Here is a 21,206-nt window from a genome sequence, read left to right as displayed (position 1 = left end):
TGATATTCTTTCCTTTAAATGTTTCTCATTACATCCTCGTTGTGATACAGCGGGGATTTGAGGTAAAACAGAATTTAAAACATTAATTTGAATATTCAAATTTTTTACATTAAAGTTTTTGAGATGCAGGGTATATTAGAGAATGGAAAAAAATGCCTTTAGTGTAAGTTATGTATTTATCTTCTGTTCACAAAAATTTTAACTTTCTAGGTACGAGCAAAAAAGAAGAAGAGCAGTGAAGAACGAGAAAAAACAACAGCAAGTATCACTTCTGATTTTACATGGCAATAGTATAGTTGTTTTTGTTTAACATAAAATACATCATGGGGAGTTCCCGCCGTGGCGCAGTGGTTAACGAATCTGACTAGGAACCATGAGGTTTCGGGTTCGGTCCCTGCCCTTGCCCAGTGGGTTGACAATCCGGCGTTGCCGTGAGCTGTGGTGTAGGTTGCAGACGCGGCTCGGATCCTGCGTTGCTGTGGCTCTGGCGTAGGCCGGTGGCTACAGTTCCGATTCGACCCCTAGCCTGGGAACCTCCACATGCCGCGGAAGCGGCCCAAAGAAATAGCAAAAAGACAAAAAAATAAAATAAAATAAAATACATCATGGTAAAAGTGTAATTGCATTTACTGGAACCAAGTAAATATTTACTGGGAAAGGTGTAGCGGTCAGCAGCTTCACTTCATGGGTTGGAGCAAGTTAAACTGGCTCAGATAAAAGGAAAAATACCCTAGTAGCAAATGTCTCTGTCTCTGTCTCTGTTCAGTATTTTACTGTTAGAAATGTAAGCTTAGGAGTTTCCATCTTGGCGCAGTGGAAATGAATCCAACTAGGAACCAGGAGGTTTCGGGTTTGATCCTTGGCCTTGTTCAGTGGGTTAAGGATCCGGTGTTGCCATGAGCTATAGTGTAGGTGACAGATGTGGCTCAGATCTGGCATTGCTGTGGCTGTGGTGCAGGCCGGCAGCAGCAGCTCTGATTATATCCCTAGCCTGGGAACCTCCATATGCCACCGGTGTGGCCCTAAAAAGACAGAAGACCAAAAAAAGTTAAAGTTTAATTTGACTTTTTTAAACTATAATAGGAAATATAAGTAAAAGTTCATGATTCTCTCTGTCTTTGATAGTAGTTACTCCCAGTTCACCCGAACCAGGTAGTAACAGAAGAAGGCTCTTAAGGCACAAACTGCAGTGAAAAATAAGCAGAATTGTGAAACATAAATGATTCATAAATGATCCACTAATAAAGAAGAGTCTTTTGATTACTTTAAAGCTAGGTCTGCTATTATGCAGATTGAGTAGGAAAAGAGAAAGAAGGAAGAAGAAAATAAGAAAAATGGAAGTGGTGTCCAGTGAGAAGCAGACCAGCTTAGAGAAAGTGTGTAACAAATGATCAAAGAGGAACGTGGATTGTTAGCAGAATACTTTAGGAGCATTCACATAAGTGTGGGCCATGGCCTGTGAAGGCATTTTCTTAGGGAGAGGTAAAAGAAGAATAGCATCATTTGTAGGTCTGAGAGTAACTGCCCCTTCCCAAAATGTCCCTAGCTCTTAAAATGAGGGTCCTTTTCTGATAAGGAGGTTCACCTGGGAGTTCGCACTGTGGCACAGTGGGATCGGTTAGTGTCTTTGGAGCACTGGGACGCAGTTCGATCCCTGTCCCACCACAGTGGGTTAAGGATCTGACGTTGCTGTAGCTGTGGCATATAGGTCACAGTTGTGTCTGGGCTCGGCTCAGATCTGATCCCTGGCCAGGGCACCCCACAGGGCAGCCAAAAATAGGGGGGGAAGGAGGTTTACCTGGTAGTTTATGATTCAGAAATAACAATTTATATGTTTCAAGACCGAAGAGATATTTGAGAGATTTTTTTTTCCTGAATTGAAACATAATTAGGGTAAAGACTACCTTGATCTTTAGTTCCAGTTATTCCAACATAAAGTTAATTAGTTTTGGATGATTCTAACTTGTATTTGCATACTTCATTGTTTCAGGCACTCACATGTATTTATTAAGCTTCTTTATGCAGGTACTGTTCTATCTTGGTAGAGCTTGTATAATGGAGTACAAGATAGATAAGAGGGTGATATAGGAGAGGCTGACTCTAGGGAGGAAAAGCCTAGCTAAGGAAATAAAATGAAGCTGAAATCTGACTTATAAGAAATAGCCAACCATTTCAAGATGAAAGGAAGAATATCCTAGGCAGAGAGAAGAGCTCAGGACCTATGGTGGGAGTGAGCTTGATATGTTTGAGGAACTGAAAAAAGTGACATGTTTGAGGAACGCTTGGCTTATACCTAGTAGATAAAGAGGAATAGTGTATGTAATGAGGTTGGGAGGTTAAGCAGAGGCTGTATCACAGAACAAACTGGATTTTAAAGCAAATAGGTGACCTAAGTCAACTCTACATTTTTCAGGTATTTTGGCAGAGGAGATGAGTGGACATAGATTAAGGAATGTGTTCATAGTACAGTGGTAGTGGAGATGAATTGGCATCATGATTTGAGATGTGTTTTAGACCTAGGTGGTAGGACTTGCTTGGTGCTTCAGTTGTGAAAAGTGGGGTTAAAGCAAAGAGGAGAGCCAAAGATAGTTTAGATTGTTTGGCTTAATTAAAATGATCAAATAGTAGTTGCATTTACTAAGATGGCTGAGAAAGGATTTGGAAAGAAAGATCAAGCATTTTAATGGGGTTTTTTAGGGCCGAATCTGCCACATATGGAAGCATCCTACATCACAGCTCATGGCAACACTGGATCCTTAACCCACTGAGCAAGGCCAGGGATCAAACCCACATCCTCATGGTTACTAATCAGGTTCATATCCCACTGAGCCACAACCAGAACCCCCTAATGGTAATTTTAGATATACCTGGTATAGCTGTTAATGAGGCACTTGCAGTCTTAAGTTCAGAGCATAGGATTGGATATAATGGTTTGGTTTGTAAGTGGTTTGGGGGTTTTTTTGGTTTTGGTTTTTGTTTGTTTTTTTGGCTGCATCTGCAGCATGTGGAAGTTCCTGGGCCAGGGATCAAACCCACACTGCAATTGCAACCTTCACAACAGCCACTGTGCCACATGGGGTCTTCCTATAAGTGATATTTAAAGCATCCGACTGTGATCTCCCATCCCATATGGGAGAGCACGTGTGAAAGAAAGGAAAGAAGCCCATAAAGGCTGAACAGAGGAGAAAAGAACAAGCAAAGATTTCTTGTGATAGAAGAAAAGCAGCAGAGTGAGGTGTCATGGAAGCCAGGAAGAGAAGTATTAAAAACAGTGTGGTCAGCTGTCCTTGTATGGAAAAGTAATCTATACCCCAAATTGATATTTAGAAGCCCAAATAAAAGATTTTGGATTCTGTAAAAGTTCCTGCATACTTTGGCATGTAGTAAAAAAGAAAAGAATGGGAGTTCCTGTTGTGGCAAAGCAGAAACAAATCCTATTAGGAACCATGAGGTTGTGGGTTCGATCCCTGGCCTCGCTCACTGGGTTAAGGATCCAACATTGCTCTGAGCTGTGGTGTAGGTCAAAGATGCTGCTCGGATCCCACGTTACTATGGCTGTGGTATAGGCCAGCAGCTGTAGCTCTTATTGGATCCCTAGCCTGGGAACCTCCATATGCTGTGGGTGCGGCCATAAAAGCAAAAAAAAAAAAAAAAAAAAAAAAGCGCGAGAAAGAAAATCAATGAAAGTTAGATTAGATCCATGAAATCAGAGAGGTCTTGGTGGGGGAGGGGTCATGGAAAGTACTAATAGATAAGGAGATGGATGGGAAGCTTTTTTTGCTTTTGCCACCCTTATATGTCTCCTTTTCTTCCTTTTTACTTTATTCTCGTAAATATCAACAACTAGCATATAATTTGATACCACTGCTCCACATATCTGTTTCTAAAAGTTCTGCCTTGTTGCAGTTGGATGTATGCCCATTCAGCCATAATTTAAAAAATTTTTCTGGGAGTGTCCATATGTTGGTGGTGCAGCCATAAAATAAAATAACAAATTCTTTCTGCCCTTTTTTTTTTTTTTTTTTTTTTTTTTGTCTTTTTTTTGTCTTTTTGCTATTTCTTGGGCCGCTCCCGCGGCATATGGAGGTTTCCAGGCTAGGGGTCGAATCGGAGCTGTAGCCATCGGCCTACACTAGAGCCACAGCAACGCAGGATCCGAGCCGCGTCTGCAACCTACACCACAGCTCACGGCAACGCCGGATTATTAACCCACTGAGCAAGGGCAGGGACCGAACCGGCAACCTCATGGTTCCTAGTCGGATTCGTTAACCACTGCGCCACGACGGGAACTCCTTTTTTTTTTTTTAAACATCAGAGAGTCAAGGGAGTCAGAGTTCAACAAAATTCAACCTCCCTTTATCTAGTCACAATTTGACTACTTTTGCTAGGCTTCCATGGCATCTTCCTCTAAAAAGTGTCTATTTTACTAAGCTAAATGGACTTTTCAACTATAGATCAACGTTTTATACCAGTTAGTTGTTAATTTAATAATTAAAGTAGTGCTGCCAGTCTTAGCAATGCATATCTGTTCCTGTTTACTTAGAAGTAGCAGGTTTAATGTATTCTCTGAAACAAATTTCCATAGTTCAGTTTTTTTTCCCTGCACCTGCTGCATGTAGAAATTCCCAGGCCAGGGACTGAACCCAAAACACAGCAGCTACCCAAGCCATTGGACTCCCAGTGCCTGACCCTTAACCCACTGCAGCACAAGAGAACTCCTTTAGTTCATTTGAATTTATTTTCTACAAGAAATGTTGTTAGAGGCTGCATTGATGTGCTAATGACTTAGAATTTTTCCTTATCTTTTGAAAATTGACAGGCATTGTCTTAGCTCTCACACAATATCAAGACTTTTTTGAGAAATGTTTTGTTGTTGTTCTTCTGTTTTGTTTTCTTGGCCACATCCCTGGCTTGTGGAAGTTCCCAGGCCAAGAGATGCTGCTTTAGCTTCTACAGTGAAAACACCGGCCCTTTAACCCACTGCACAGGGGAACTCCCTCGAGAAACATCTCAAGTAGCTTGTTTGTGTGGATTGTTTGAAATAACTATGTAGTAGTTTAGAAGTACCATATAGTAAAGTTGTTTTTAATTTGCAGGTTTTCATGTAGCTGTATCTAACCTGGAACTGTCTTTTCAGGAAAAAACAAAAAAGAAAAAGAAGCATAAGAAACACAGTAAGAAGAAGAAAAAGAAGGCTGCTAGTTCAAGTCCTGACTCACCATAGCATTAAGAAGAGAATCAGGATTCGCTTAGAAAGAAAGTGCAATGTGTCTAAGGAAATATCAACTGTGAAAATAATGACATATTTACTAAAATGCATGAATTTTTTTGTTTTTAGAATTATTCCTGGACTATTCATTAGCTACTCAGATGCCGCTGTATGAAAGGGCCGTAATTGTTGCCTGCTGCTTGAACATCTCTTTTTTTCTCTTCCAGTGCTTGATAACTGGAGATAATAATAACACTGCAGTCATACTAGTGGTTAAAATAATTTGGGAATAAAGTTAATATTTTTGACTAGAAGGTATCTAATGATAAATCAACAGAAATTGAATCTGGATACATCAAGATTTAATCAGAGATGACCAGGTGATTCTAGTTAACATTTTTTGAAGTAGGGATTACATTGATATTTCAAAGTCCTTACTCTGTAGATAAGTGTATTTTAATTTTTTCCCCTTGTATACTTCTATTTACCTGGGGAAGGAGCTTTTAGTGTCAGGGGCTGGGGGGTGGTGGTTTGCTATCACTTTAGCTAGCAGAATAGCGTGCCTTTATCCTCACACATCTTATTTTTGTGGACACAGTAGCCATGCTTCATGGGGAGGTCAGAGCTGGGTATGGCAGTCTTGCCCTTTACTAAGCTTAGTGGCATCCTTGGACTCTGTCAAATGCTCCTTTGAGTGAACCAGAGAAGTAGCCTTTTGCAGCATGAGAATCTCGCCCCCAAAGCTCTGGGATTTACCTCCACTTCAATAATACTGAATGTTTTTTAGCATTAGAATGTGTTATAACATTTGAACAAATTTTGACTACACTTTGGCTTTGGAAAGGAATCATTTCAATAGACACTGGTACTTTTTGAACTTGATAGCTGAAGATTCAAAAATGCATGTTTTATACTGTTAAGTTTTAACCAGTTAGGAAAATTTTATGTAACCAGTGATAGTTATTTTATTTTTATATGAGTTTTGTTTAGGCTGTAATGTTTAGCTTTTTATTAACTCCTTATTCTTGCTGTCTTAAATTCCTTTCTGTCTTTAACAGCATACTTGTCAAGATATTTAGCATGTAAAAAGCAGGTTTTTGATTTTTTTAAATGTTTTTAACAGCTTCATATTGAAGCTGAGACTTACCATAAATAACTTGAGTGGCAGGCCTGGTATGCTGTGTCTTGTTACATAAAACTATTGCCAGAATCTTAGTAAATATAATGTTTTAAAAGTTTGTATATTCACAACAGATTATGAGGAGTTAAATTTAAGTGAAAATTACATTATTTCTCTTCCTGTGTCATATTTTACTAAGATTTTGTGCCTCACATTTCCTGCTGAATTGTTTACTAGTAATGTTAAAAAGAATTGATAAATCATTTTCACTTTACATTTTTATATAATCACGTAACATGAAATATAATTTGATGTACAATTTTGCCTGTTACAGAGGGTGTGCTAATTATCGTGGTATATGGACAAAACATTTTGGCATGACAAGAAGCTGAATAAATAGCTATTTTACTTAAAAAATAGCTGTGTTCTTATCATCTCCCTTGAGTCACAGTAAAGTTATAAAGATGAAGGAAAACTAATAGGTGTTAGAAGTGGTAGGTCAATAAGACACTTTTAGCTATAAGAAATAGTACTTTTCTTGGTAAATTTCCCTAAATTTTCTGCTTAAAACTTCATCATCTTTCTTAATAAAAGAAATGTATATGCTCTTTGAGTACACAGAAAGTTTGGAAGATGTTTTGTATCCAAAAGCAAGTTTCTCAGAATTGTTTATCAGAATGCTAAAAGCTAAGTTTATCAGGTTGTTTGTCGATCAGTTTTGCAAAGTGTACCTTTGCAAATTGCTCTAGTATATGATGAGTCTCTGCCACTCAAAAGCAGCAGTTTATTTTATTAGACTGGAGAAGAAGACGATTTGGCAGAAAAATTATATTCTTTCCAGGTTGTGTTGACTATCTGGGAAACACCTTTGTCATTGTTCTTCTTATGGTAGCCTTGGTAGTTTTCTAATAAGGAAGAAGATTTGACCAGGTGATATGTGCAAATTAATAATATCTCTTACTTTCTTTTTCCACCAAACCACCCTTTTTCTTGAATAATTTTATACTAATTTTATTAACATAAGGCATGTGTTTGGATAATGATGCCAAGGTAATTGCAACAAAAATTCTAAGTGTCTGGCTAGAAACACTAAATTTATACGTGGCACTACCTTTTTCTGTTAGTTTTGTATTCCTTTGGTTGCCCGTAGTATATTTAGGTGGTTTAGGTACCCAAAGAGTGTCCTAAATTTATTTTATCCAGAGTATGGGTTCATATTCTTCCACTCAGGGTCTGCTAGAAGCCTGTCACCTAGTTCTCTAATTTCATGGAGAACAATAGACTAGCCACTGAAAACAGTTATTCCTCTGACTTCAGGTGACATGTTTTATAGTTTTTAAAAATTGCCTATTTTCAGGGAGTTCCTGCTGCGGTACAGTGGGTTAATGATCCAGCTTGTCTCTGTGGAGGCACCAGTTCAATCCCCGGCCCAGCACAGTGGGTTAAGGATCCAGTGTTGCAGCAGCTGTGGCTTGGATTTGATCCCTGGCCAGGGAACTTCCATATGCCGTGGGAATGGCCAAAAATGAAAAAAAAAATTACCAATTTTAAACTCAGTATTTATGAACATTTGGTGTTTCCTTAAGAAAAGAGTTCCTGCTGTGGTTCAATGAGATGGGCAGTGTCTGCAGCAACAGGACACAGGTTCGATCCCAGCCAGGCACAGTGGGTTAAAGGATCCAGTTTTGGCCACAGCTGCTGCATAGGTCACAACTGTGGCTCACATCTGACCCCTGGCCTGGGAACTCCATGCCACCAGGCAGCCAAAAAAGGAAAAAAAATTTTTTTTTCCCTCATTTGTATTTGCCTTATTTTAAAATTTGTCTTTATGTGTTATTTAAAATTTAGTAACAGGAGTTCCCGTTGTGGCTCAGCAGGTTACAAACCGAACTAGTATCCACGAGAATGTGTCACTCAGTGGGTTAAGGATCTGGTATTGCCATGAGGTATGGTGTACGTCACAGACGTGGCTGGGGTCCTGCATTGCTGTAGCTGTGGTGTAGGCTGGCAGCTGCGGCTCTAATTTGATCCCCTAGCCTGGGAACTTAAATATGCTGCAGGTGTGGCCCTAAAAAGCAAAAATTTGAAAAAAAAAATTTAGTAGGAAAATAGTGCCCTAAATTCTATAAGTCATTTTAGTCCTTTTTGGTTTCTGCCTTAGCACAGAGGAGGTCAGCAGATATACACAAGATGTTTGTTCTTAGTACCAGGATTTGATAATAGACATGAGACACCTTTGGCATAGTTGTATGATGTTTTCCAACCAGTCAAATAAGTTGGAGCAGTAAACATGAAGGATTTTACATTTCTTTATAAGCTGCTAGATTGAGGCCTCTGCTCATGGGAAGGTGCTTAGAGTTTTCGAAGGAGTTTATAACCTTTTAAGGAGCCCTTTGTAGCCTGGGTAATTATTTTATTTCTACTTAAAAATAAGGTCTTTATAGTCTTAGTTATTGTGTGTTCACATGTGGAACATTTTTTCTTTTTTTTTTTTAATGGCTGCACCTGCAGCATATAGACATTCCCAGGTCAGGGATAGAATCTGAGCTGCATTGTGACAATGCAGGATCCTTAACCCATTGTGCCGCACTCGGGATCAAACCCACCCTCCCCCAGAGTCAACACCAGATCCTTAACCTGTTGTGCCACAGTGAGAACTCCTGTACACATTTTGTGCTCGGGAAATATAAATGGCAGTAATATCAACCCCAAAGAAAAGGTAAATGTTGTAATTGGTGTAATATCTCAGAGTAACATTAACAAAATCATTGCGTTTATACGAAGTGGTAACATCCATTGTTGCCCATTTTTACAATTAATTGAGAACCTTCTATGTTTGGTTGCTGGAATGTTGCCATGTCACATTCTTTGTTGGGTGCGGAATGGTGAACTGTGGAATCATTGGCAACCCAGGACATCCAGGCTTGGGACGAGGCTATCTGAGAAAGTCTGCAGTGTATTGAAGCCACACTCAACATGGACCAGAAGGTTCTGAAGAAACTGGTGGAATCCATCAGTAGTACTGTCAAGAGCTGTAAGTACTAACCAAACATCCAGCACTGCCTGCACATCTTCATTCAAATAGAAACATTGGTAGACACAATAGTTGGACATTAACAAGTTCTATGTAACCCTAAAAATATAATTCCTCTGTTTTCTATCTTATATTTTGGCCATTTGAAAAAATAGCAAGTGAAGGATTGTCCCTACACTCAAACTGAAAATATAAGTAATTTATTTTGACAACTTCCCTGAGTTCTCTGGCACAGAAGCCATAGAAACAGATGATTGCTTTACTTGATAAGATTGGTTGAGATACATAGGATGTTTTCAATGTTGAAGAAATAGCGTGGTGCCTTATACATGACAAGTATAAGTTAAAGTATAAATTTAAGCAGATTTTTTTTTAGAAGTCTGCCCTACCAGATTTCGAAAGATAACCTTGTGAATTTTTGTTTCTCAGGCATGACCACAAGCAATCCTGACTGATAATTCTAAAAATGTTTTTATTTTTATCAGGTCATGCCCATGGCGTGTGGAAGTTCCCCCACCAGAGATGAAACCCACCATAGCACACCATAGCAGTGACATGAGCTGCTACAGGGTCAGTGTTGGATCCATAACCCATTGTGCCACAAGGGAACTCCTAGGAATCTGTTTTTAGGCTTTGAGTAAGTTACTTTTATTTCAGCCCTATTTACAGTCTCATTGGGCACTTCCATTCATCCTTGTGTGACCTTGGCAGGATGGTCACCACCTTGTCTAAGAATCGCATTTTGGGCATAATTCAGTTTTCTCATTTGAATTTTAGATGGTCTAAGCTACCCAAGGACTCCAATCCTGTGGTTAAAACTACCCTTAAAATCCATCTGGCAGATTTGGCCAATATTGAATGTAGTAAGAAATGCCTGCTGTCATGCTGCTTGCTTAACAGCTTGTTTTTTAACACTCAAAAGGAAATTTTGCATACTTTGAAAGTCTGATACCAGGAGTTCCCTGGTGGCTCAGTGGATTAAGGATCCTGTGTTGTCGCTATGGTTACTGCTGTGGTGTGGGTTCGATTCCTGGCCTGGGAACTTCTGCAGACTGTAAATTCAGCCCCCCAACCCCTTCAAAAAACTGACTCCTCCCCATCCTAATGAAATTATCTTTAATCTTTAAGCAGTGCCTGTATCCCACATCTGTGTTTAATACCATAATTTCTTGCTGGGAGGAAGTTCTCTGAAATAGTCTGTAGGTATGTAATACTTAATCAGACCCATATGATATACAAAAAAGATGCAGTTGTTTAGGAATAGGAATGAATTGCATTCTTGTTTTCCCCCCAAGGTTTTTGACACTTAACTAATTCTTAAGTTATGGTCAAAATTCTGGCCCTAAATATAAACAGGGTTGTTCCCCAGTATAACCAGATTGCTGTTTTACATTCTGATTACTAGCAGCTGGTGTTTCTTGAGTTCTTCATTGGCAAGACACTGTAAAATGGTTTATGTTCATCATCTTCATTCTCAGAACGAAGCCAACGAGGTAGGTGATGTTATCCACAATTTCAGACGAGGAAACCATGTCTTAGATTAAGTGGTTTGTCTACAGTTCCACAGTTGATAGACTTTTCTGGTGGTAGCTGAGCTAGTCTGATGTAGACTGCACTCAAATAGTCTTTATTTTTCAAATTAATCCTTCCGAACAGCATTATAGACCCTCATGGTCATTCTGTACAGTGCTGTCCCACAGTAAGGGCACAATTAAAATTTACTGAGGCGAGTCCTTCCAGTGGAGACCAAGATAGGGTCATCTTATGACTAGAATTTGGTTATTAGTGGGTAGGAGTGGAGAGGACCAACAAGTTAGTACTGCCTTAGCCTTCTCAAGAAGGAACTGCATTTTTATTTTTCTTGGTGTGCAAAGTTCTAATTGTTCTCTGTGGCAGAAAGTTGAAGTGTTTTTTCCTGGGCTTTGCTTTAGAGCTTCTTGGAAGGGAGCCTTTATAATTTGCTAGGCCCTCACGTGCCACATGGCCTCTTCAGTCTAAGCCACTACCACTGCATGGTTACCTCCACTGACCTTCCAAAAGAAATTCATTACCTTGCTAAGCAGGTCCCCCAGCCCCCAGACAGATCTAGAATATTTCCTATTCTGGAGCTAGTATGACTTCTACCTATTGATCTTCATACTGCTCTCTAGCAGTATGTACATCTCTAGCTACATTGTTCCTTTGCTACATGTAACCATTTAAATATAACTTAAGGAGTTCCTGCTGGCTCATGTCTCTGGCCTGGTGCAGTGGGTTGAAGGGTCTGTCATGGCTGTGGCGTAGGTGGCAGCTGCAGCTCAGAAAGTTCTATTAGACATTGCTGTTCTAAAGTCATGCAAATCTATTCCCTTTTCCAAATAATCTGATGGGGGAGGCAGATAATTACTGCACATTATATAGTAAATGGTCACATGGGTGAGCAGCCTATGTGTTTTCGTAGGGCCACATGCTTATTTAAATGGTCTGCTAATACTGACTTAAAATTTTTTAAATAAGGGACCTGCATTTTCACTTTGCATTGAGTCCTCAAGTTCAGTAGTTTATCTTCGCTCTAGATTCTCATTCACAGTGTGGTAGGATTATCTCCACCATCATCAGAATCACTTAAAGGTTAATACTGAAAATGTAGATCCCCTGACTTCTGACACTTCTGATCTCGACCGTTTGGAGGTTTTTCCCAAAAGACAATTCATTATGACCTAAGCTGGTGTCCCTACAATTTAACTCAATTCTGACACTACCTGGGGAGCATCAGATTCTACAGGTTAAGAGTTTACTCCTACAAGACTGCACCCCACCAGATACCATTCAAAGTCTGGTTTTTTGGTTTTTTGTTTTTTTTTTTTTTTTTTTTTTTTGTCTTTTTGCTATTTCTTTGGGCCGCTCCCGCGGCATATGGAGGTTCCCAGGCTAGGGGTCGAATTGGAGCTGTAGCCACTGGCCTACGCCAGAGCCACAGCAACACGGGATCCGAGCCGCATCTGCAACCTACACCACAGCTCATGGCAACGCCGGATCGTTAATCCACTGAGCAAGGGCAGGGACCAAACCTGCAACCTCATGGTTCCTAGTCGGATTTGTTAACCACTGCACCACGACGGGAACTCCAAAAGTCTGGGTTTTTGTTTGTGCTTCTGATCAACTGGCTATAAATCAGGTTCCCACAACCCATGTCCTTGTGTTGAATTACTTTGCTGGAGCAGCTCCCAGGACTCAGGAACACAATCACCAATTTATCATAAGAGGATGTAATTGAGTAGGGCTAGGTGGGGTAGACGCACAGGGCAAGGTATGTAGGAAGGCATGCATGGTTTCTATTGCATTCTCCCAGAATCTTTGTTCACCAACCCAGAAGCTCCCCAGACCCCATTCTTTGGGGATTTTTATGGAAGTTTTTTTTTTATTTTCATTTTTTTGGCCACCCCTCGGCATATGGAGCTCCCAGGCCAGGGATCAGATCCGAGCCACAGTCAACCTAAGCTGCAGCTGTGGCAACATCAGATCCTTAGCCCGCTGTGCCAGGCCAGGGATCAAACCTGCAACCCAGTACTCCCAAGAGGCTGCTGATCCCTTTGTGCCACAGTGGAAACTCTGATTTTTATGGAGGTTTTATCACATAGACATGATGGATCATTGACTGCATTTCCAGCCCCTCTTTGGAGGATGGGGGCAGGGCAGGAGTAAAAGTTTCAAGCTTTTGAATTTCCCCTGTGGTTCAGTGGATTTTGGATCTGGCATCCCTGCAGTGGCTGAGGTTACTGCTGTGGCATGGGTTCAGTCCCTGACCTGGGAACTTCCACATTCTGTGGGCATGTCCCAAAAATAAAAACAAACAAACAAGAAAAAAGAGCTTTAAAAAAAAGTCCTATGCTCTTAATCATGGCTTGGTTTTTTCTGGTGACCAGCTCTAGCCCAAGAAAAACCTCATGAGAACAAAAGATATTCCTAGGAACCAAGGTCAAAGACCAAATAAAAGATGCTCCTAATACTCTTAACACTTGGGGAATTCCAAGCGTTTTAGGATCTCTGTGCCAGGGCCAGACACCAATAGATATATTGGGGTTTTTTTTGTTTTGTTTTTTTGTTTTTTTCTGTTAATCTCACCCAGGGATAAAACAAGATGAGCCTGGTAAGTAGTGCCAGAAATCAAGGAAGTGTTGAAAAAGCAAAAGGATGGGGATGTGTGAAAGATACAGGAGCCAACTTGAAAACTCCCAATGGCCAAAGCTGGAACAATTTGAGCAACAAAATGAATTAGCATAGTACTGGTATAAAATGGATACATGCAACTACATACTGACATAAATAATTGAATAAACAAATGACAGACAAATCTTCCTTAGAAGTGAATAGTATAGATGCCCCTTTCCTAAGACATAGAGCTTAATTCCCTATTTACCTTGAGAGGTTGGCTTTAAAGAGTAGATTTATGGAAAGGTAAAATAGTAGCTAACAGTGGAGAAACCTGTAGACTCTGACTCATCTGAGTGATAGAGGTTATCAGCAGTGATATGTCATGATAATGTCATGTAACTCCTGACAGGTGACAAAAATAGCACTTTATCTCTAGTGTTTCTCCCCAAAACACATAATCTAATCATGAGGAAAACATGAGGCAAACCTAAATGGAGGAATGTTCTGCAAAAAACAATGTCAAGGTCAAAAAAAGGATTAAGACTGAAAATAGTCACAGGTTAGGGGAGACATAACAACAGATGGAGCCTAGATAGGAGCTTGGGACAAAAAATGACAGCAGAAAAACTGTTAACATCTGTAATTTAGTTAATAATGTGCCAAGGTCAGTGTATTAGTTTTGACAAATGCACCGTGGTTATGTAGGATGTTAACAGGGAGAAACTGAAGGCTTGATGGGAACCCTACTACTGTTGCATCTATGTAAATTAAAAAGTTTAATAACACAGGCCACTCTCTAGCTTATCAACCCCATTTTTATTACCCACAGTTTATCAAGTATCATTTACAGTGGGTCTTTGACCACATGTGTAAGGTCTTTAGATACAATGAAATTCGAGCTACATGGATAAAACAGGAAAAAGTTATTAACTTCTGCAGATTGTGTCTAAAATCCTTGATTGTTTTGTTGGATGACTTGTCAGTATTTAACTCAGGGCAGCTCACTTTCCTTGCAGGTCCATTTTTACACTGCTGTAGCACTCAGATGTTAATTCTCCATCCTCTAGAGTTGAGCAGAACTAGTTTCAGGCAAGCATTGCTATGCACTCCATATAGTGTGTCCACATCTGAGCTGCTTTTTTCTTTGTATTCCATGAAAGGAAGAAAAGTCTTTCCCAGTTTTTGTCCTCAGAGCACCTGCATCCCTTCCTATTATCAAGTCTTGCAAAGTCACATTGCCTTATTTCCACTCTTTATTGGCTGAAATAATCACCCCAGAATCCCCCTAGTTTCAAGTGAAGGAGACACAAACCACATCTCTCCTTGGTTTCAGGTGGGTTAACTTGAAATCATCTCAAAGGCAAAATATAAAATATTTCTCTCCCATCTTCTTTCCCCCAAAGAAAAAGAAGAGAGAAAACAGTAATAGTACCTAGCTTTCCTTTCCAACATCTTTTAGTTCTCTCAAATAATCTGAATCATAGAATCAGACTTTTAGAAACAGAAGGATTCTCACAGATCATTTGGGATAATACCAAAATTTGCAGGTGAGGATGGAGGATAAAGAAGCGGCGTTGTCATAAGACAGCTCTGTAGGCTAAGACATGAAAGTGTAACCCAGCTACTTATGTTTAGTACTTCTGACCCAGGAAGCTGAAGCCTTTAGTTCTCTCAGTACTGACCAGCATTAAGATGCTTCTTAAGCAGCATCTCAGGCTCCCTCCCTGCTTTCTGGCCTCATTTCCACTCTGTAGCCAAAGCCCTATCACTACAAGCCTGGCTTCTGTGCTTTCAGTTTTCCCCTTCAATACAACTTTACCAGATGGATTTTCTTAAACCACTTCTCAACCTTTAGAGCAGCTAAGATCTTATTTCAAAGTTAATTCCTGGGCCCACTGTTAGCAATTCTGACTTAGTAAGTCTGGAGCAAGGCCTGGTGATGTGTGTATTTAACCAGTATTTAACAAGCAATGGAAGGGGATGGTTTTCATACAGATGGTCCGAGGTTGACACCATGAGAAACACTGCTCCAGTCAAATAAATGTTCATCCTCTGACCCGGCATTCAAGGCCCTCCCTTTGTCATCAGCACATCCTCTTCAATCTTGTTTTTCACTTCTTCCCAATTTGCTTTGTGCCCAATGAAGCATCTTCACCTCAACCCCAGTTCTTCCTCTTTCCTCAATTCATGTTACTCCCTCCCCCTGGGATTCTTCACTTCTTTACCACCCTCAACACATTCTTTCCTATGTATCCAAGACCCAGTTCAAAGTCTACTCCCATGAAAATGGTGCAACTCTTTCTTCCCATACTGATCTCTCTTCACATGTCTGTATGTTTTATTATGTAATTTATTATTTATATACCATCTTATGAGACTTCTGAGTGAAGCCCATCTTGATTGTGTAATCTCTTAAATAATAAGGAAGTTCCCAGGCTAGAGGTCCAATTGGAGCTGTAGCTACTGGCCACAGCCACAGCCACAGCAACTCGGAATCCAAGCCACAACTGCAGCCTACACCATAGCTCATGGCAATGTCACATCCTTAACCCACTGAGTGAGACCAAGGATCGAACTAGCGTTCTCATGGATACTAGTTGAATTCATTTCCTCTGAGCCACAATGGAAACTCTCATGTCACACTTCACAAGAGCATCTAGTATCATAGGAACAAAATAACTGCTTAGTAAAATATATTTAATCACTGGGTTGGAGAACTCAGTGATTAAATCTAAGTTGTATTTATTTGTATTTTCATTTCACAGTCAAAAAGAGTGAAGTCGAGAGTCTCATAAGAATTTTTTACAGCTTGGTGGAAAGAGCTGATGTAAGACTCGATAACATTGGACTAGATTGTAATGCATTTCAAATGATCCTGCATAACATATTCGGAATGACTGATGATGTACTGATGAATAGAGGTGAGAAGCCATGAAGACTGAAATGGGCCAAGCTGAGATAGGAAATATGTATATACTTACATAAGGCAATAGGATTTTTATATGGCAAATATTATATACATTCAGTTTTCACCAAAGAGTTTAAATTTTTTATTATCAAACTAGAAAGAAAATTATGGTAGTGCTACCAATTTAAAATAGTGATTTAATTGTGCAGATGGTTTTTAATATAAACTCAGTATTTCATATCTCGTAGCTGTACCACTTTGAGAAGAACCAGTAATGAACTAAATAAGCCAGCAGTATTGTTGTGTTTTTTTAAGATAAGCTTGTGGTTTTTAACTATATGTGTTTGGATTCAAATGCTATAGACATGTAAATTTTATTTATTTATTTTTGTCTTTTGTCTTTTTGAGGGCAGCATTCGAGGCAAGTGGAGGTTCCCAGGCTAGGGTCTTATCCGAGCTGTAGCTGCTGGACTACGCCACAGCCACAGCAACACCAGATCTGAGTTGCATCTGGGACCTACACCACAGCTCATGGCAACACCAAGCAAGGCCAGGGATCGAACCCACAACCTCATGGTTCCTAGTCAGATTTGTTTCTGCTGTGTCACAATGGGAACTCTATAGACGTGTAAATTATTAAATGACTTTTTAAAAATGAAAAAAGAATCAGCATAAAAAATGAAAATTACTCATTATATTGAAAAAATCAAGGACAAATTATATATTAAATAAAATATTTAATGTGACTCAGTTTCACTAATGATTTTTCATGTTCAATTTCTTATGTCTTGATGTACATACACACCATTGAAACCATAGCCATGATTAAAATAATTAACATATCACCCCCAAAAGAATCAATATTTTATTTTCTATAAGATAGTGCTAGATTTCATTGGTAATTTTAAAATGATGTGTTATTTAGTAATTTATCTGTAAGTATTGTACAAATTCTTTAGAACAGGATTTTGCCTCTCTTTAGAATAAAAATTATCACATTGAGTATCTCCATTGTTGATCTTTTTGGCTTATCATAACTGTTCAGAACATCACAAGTGAAGCTCATCATTGACATGGAGGAGAATGGCTTTTCTGTAAAAATCTCTTGGAAATATATTTCTAGTAATTTTGACTCTTTAAAGAAAGATTGTACCCAAACTTTTTTTCCCCTCATTGTTGGAGGAAAAATTTTTTAATCTATTCGTACTACTCTTGAATTATAAAATAGCTATAAATTACAATACAGTTACATGTTCTTTTTCTTTCAGTGTTTTTTGCATTTGACAAAGACAATGATAACCTCATAAATGCGAAAGAGTGGGTTAAAGGATTATCAGTGTTTCTTCGAGGGACTTTTGAAGAAAAGCTGAAGTGTAAGATTTCTTTGTGTAATCATTAACTTAATATATATTGACACTTTTGTATTTTGTTAGTCCTTAAATATATTTTAAAAATATAAAATCAGTGTTCTCCACAGCAACCTTGCAAAAATAGTTCATGACAGTTAAAAAAAAAAGAAAAACACAAATGAAATGGGTGGCCTATTTTATAGGAGAATTCCCAGACTTGGGGTCGCCAAACACTTCTATCTCTGGTTCTGTAGTACCCAAATATCACCAAGATGGCTTTGGCTTAAGGCTCAGGCAAAGCACAGCAACCAAAGGTCAGGTCTTGTGCCAACTCAGATCAACTGGCAAGGTTGAGGTTTCGGCGCTGTCTCTGGGCTCGGCAGGAATGGGCCCTGGATATGCAGCAACACAGAGTTCTGAGTATGTAAGCACATTTTTATCCCTTCTTGTTTTTTATTTGATGTTTACGACTTTTTGTTTTTCTGTTTTATGGGATTGTTTTTCTTTTTTAGCAATTGAAGTATAATTGACATATAACATTATAAAATTCTTTTTTTCCCTTACAACATTATGCTTTTTTTTCACTTTCCTCTAGTCTAATTTTTCACAGTATAACATTTAAATATAGTTGCCACTGAATAAGTTTCTTATAGTTGAGTGTTCTCATAAAAAAGTCTCACTGAGAAATGAACAGTTAAGTTTTATAGATGCAATTCTTGTGAAAGTGGTTGTGACACTAAATGCAGCTATACCTGAATGAAAAGTATCACATTATCAAAAATTTTTCCTTCTCTAATCCCACTTCCTAAAAATGTTTCATATACATTGCAGGATATGTTAATTAGGGGAAAAAACTACTTCTAGCAGGGTTATGTTGCAAACTCATGTCTGCTATATGTTGAAGAAACGCAACAAAAAGACACAGCTAATATGATACTCTGGAATTTTATACTTGGTTCCCTTCCTCGCTTTCTCCCTTTCTCTTCCTTCCTTCCTCCCTCCCTCCCTCCCTCTCTTTCTCTCTTTCCTTCCTTCCTTTTTTCTTTCTTTCAAATAGATTACAAACTCCACAATGGTCCTTTCACTACTATATTCCCAGGACCTGAATAAGGTCATCTGTGGCATGAATGAGAGCTTCACTGAACTGAGGTAGTGCTTATACAGTGCCTTGGAAGCTGTGGAAATCACTCTCCAGGGGAAGGTGGATCATTGTGGATAGTGCAGATGGGCAGGCCCTAAGAAGACAGACTCATTACCACATATACTGAAAAAATGTCCTTTCTTGGTGATGTAGTGGAGTGTATACTAGTTTTTGTTCTCTCTGTAAGAAGGAAATTATAAATTAAGATACACACACATATTTTTACTATATGTATATGTGTATTGTATGATTAAAGGTTTAGAAAATAATTTATCTCCTTTATTGCTTCATAGCATTTTAAACCCTCAATTTCAAAATCCAGAAAACTGTAAATATAATAAAATTCATTGAGAGTTAAAAAAATTAAATTGCATAAAACAAAACAAAATCTAGGAATTGTAAGTTTGTCTTTTCACATCTCAAGGGGTACTTAATCCTGTGGAAAGATGTATTCTAAAATTTCTCTACTATGTAGAACATAGATGGTATAAATTGTTTTTTTTTTAATTACATATTAAAATAACTAAGGAGAAGATTAATGGCATTTTGACTCTTCTTATCCAAATCTTTAAACTTCTTATGCTTTGAAAAGTCTGTTTTGAAGTTTACTATTTCAATGGTGATGGTTATATTTCTCGAGAGAAAATATTTGACATGTTGAAGAACAGTCTACACCAACAGTCACCTGAAGAAGAGACTGATGAAGGAATAACAGAGTTGGTAGATATAACACTGAAGAAAATGGTAAGAATAAAAAACTATAGTGCATTATGTTCATTCAAGTGGATACCAGATAAAGCTAAAAGTGATGAAATGATTTATATTCCTTCTTTCTTTTTTGTCTTTTGTCTTTTTAGAGCCGCACCTGTGACACATGGAGGTTCCCAAGCTAAGGGTCAAATCGGAGCTGTAGCTGCCAGCCTACGCCATAGCCACAGCCACTCAGAATCTGAACTGTGTCTGCGACCTACACCACAGCTCACAGCAACACCAGATCCTCAACCCACTGGGTGAGGCCAGGGATTGAACCTGCAACCTCATGATTCCTAGGCAGATTCGTTTCTGCTGTGCCACAACGGGAACTCCTATTTTCCTACGTAATGAATGCAACCTTTATGAGGGCAGGAGTGTTTGTTCTCTGCTCTACCCATTGCCTAGAACAGTGCCTGGTGATAGTGGTTACGTGGTATTTATGGAATGGCTGGGTGATTAAATGAATGTTAATTTTATTATTTTAAAATATTTTACTATCAGTAAAACCGTATTATTTGGGAAGGATGGCAACAGATTCAATTCTTTTAAAATTGGGTTCAATTGTAGTCTGCCCTCATGATCTTTGTTCTCCAAACCATCTAAACACTCATTATAATAACATAATAATAAAAACAGTTGTCTCTTATAAAGTGCTTATTTATATTTTAGGCCTGTCACAGAACTTTAATATATTAACCCATTTTATCCTCAAAGCAACTCTTTGAAGGGGATTATCAGTATCTCTGTTTTGTAGATGAGAAAACTGAAGTACAGATAGGTTTATCCAAGATGATGATAGAAAATGAGTACAGAATTCATCTTTCATTAAAGCCAATAATACCAAATATTACGGACACAGTGATTTCTCCCCTTTGCTTACCATGACCCTAAAGTGGATACCAGTGAAGGTTTGTGACTAAGGCAGCCTGGGCCCAGCTCACCTCCATTACTTTGGAGTTTAGGTAACCACAGAGGATGGGAGCTGCTAAGTCTCAGATTCAGCTAACAGACTTCAGAGTGTCCTCTTCCATTGGAAATATTCACTAGCCACTGCTAGGGCAGAGAGAAGACCTCTTGAGAGACAGTATGCCTCTCAGTACCATACCTACCCCCTTCTTTTTTGAAAGGAAGAGTTATAGAATGAATCTTTTCCAGATAATTAATAGCCTTTTTTTTTTTTTTTCTTTTTAGGGCTGCACCCAGGACATATGGAAATTTCCAGGCTAGGGATCAAATCAGAGCTATAGCCACCAGCCAGTGCCACAGCCACAGCAACGCCAGAACCTTAACCCACTGAGTGAGGCCAGTGATCAAACCTGCATCCTCATGGATACTGGTCAGGTTCGTCACTGCTGAGCAACAATGGGAACTCCTCACACCTTTCTGTAGCCTCTCAGTAAAACTGATTTAATTGTGCCTACAAGTGAAAAAACAAGGACCCATCAAATTAAATCCAAATTGAATTAAGCACTTGAAATTATTCATAATCTACACATATGCTTCCCCCATGACTTAATCTTCCATAGTCCCTGTCTTGAATACCCCATTCCAGTCTGGT

The 21,206-nt window shown here is 39.0% G+C and overlaps 2 protein-coding genes across 3 annotated transcripts in view; both read left to right on the top strand.

Annotated features, from left to right (window-relative positions):
* Positions 1–6,746, top strand: part of FAM133B (family with sequence similarity 133 member B) — a 32,598-nt gene extending 25,852 nt beyond the window's left edge. For both annotated transcript variants that reach the window (XM_005667601.4, XM_013979689.3), the window contains exons 10-11: positions 211–258; positions 5,138–6,746. In XM_005667601.4, coding sequence (XP_005667658.1) covers positions 211–258; positions 5,138–5,224 — 135 coding nt within the window. In that variant the 3' untranslated portion in view covers positions 5,225–6,746. The remainder of the gene's footprint in view (positions 1–210; positions 259–5,137) is intronic.
* Positions 6,747–9,224: 2,478 nt separating this feature from the next.
* The window catches only part of PEX1 (peroxisomal biogenesis factor 1), an 82,955-nt gene continuing 70,973 nt past the window's right edge, over positions 9,225–21,206 (top strand). The window contains exons 1-4 of the mRNA XM_084976959.1: positions 9,225–9,363; positions 16,263–16,418; positions 17,674–17,778; positions 19,488–19,639. Coding sequence (XP_084833085.1) covers positions 9,306–9,363; positions 16,263–16,418; positions 17,674–17,778; positions 19,488–19,639 — 471 coding nt within the window. The 5' untranslated portion in view covers positions 9,225–9,305. The remainder of the gene's footprint in view (positions 9,364–16,262; positions 16,419–17,673; positions 17,779–19,487; positions 19,640–21,206) is intronic.

Source organism: Sus scrofa, chromosome 9 (genome assembly GCF_054392235.1).
Source record: "Sus scrofa isolate SSC_HxYL_T2T_F1_AM1 chromosome 9, Sscrofa_HxYL_maternal_Yorkshire_Landrace_v2.0, whole genome shotgun sequence".
In the NCBI taxonomy this organism is placed as follows: domain Eukaryota; kingdom Metazoa; phylum Chordata; class Mammalia; order Artiodactyla; family Suidae; genus Sus; species Sus scrofa.
The sequence above is the reverse complement of the archived record's forward strand: the minus strand, read 5'-3'. Positions and strand labels throughout refer to the sequence as shown.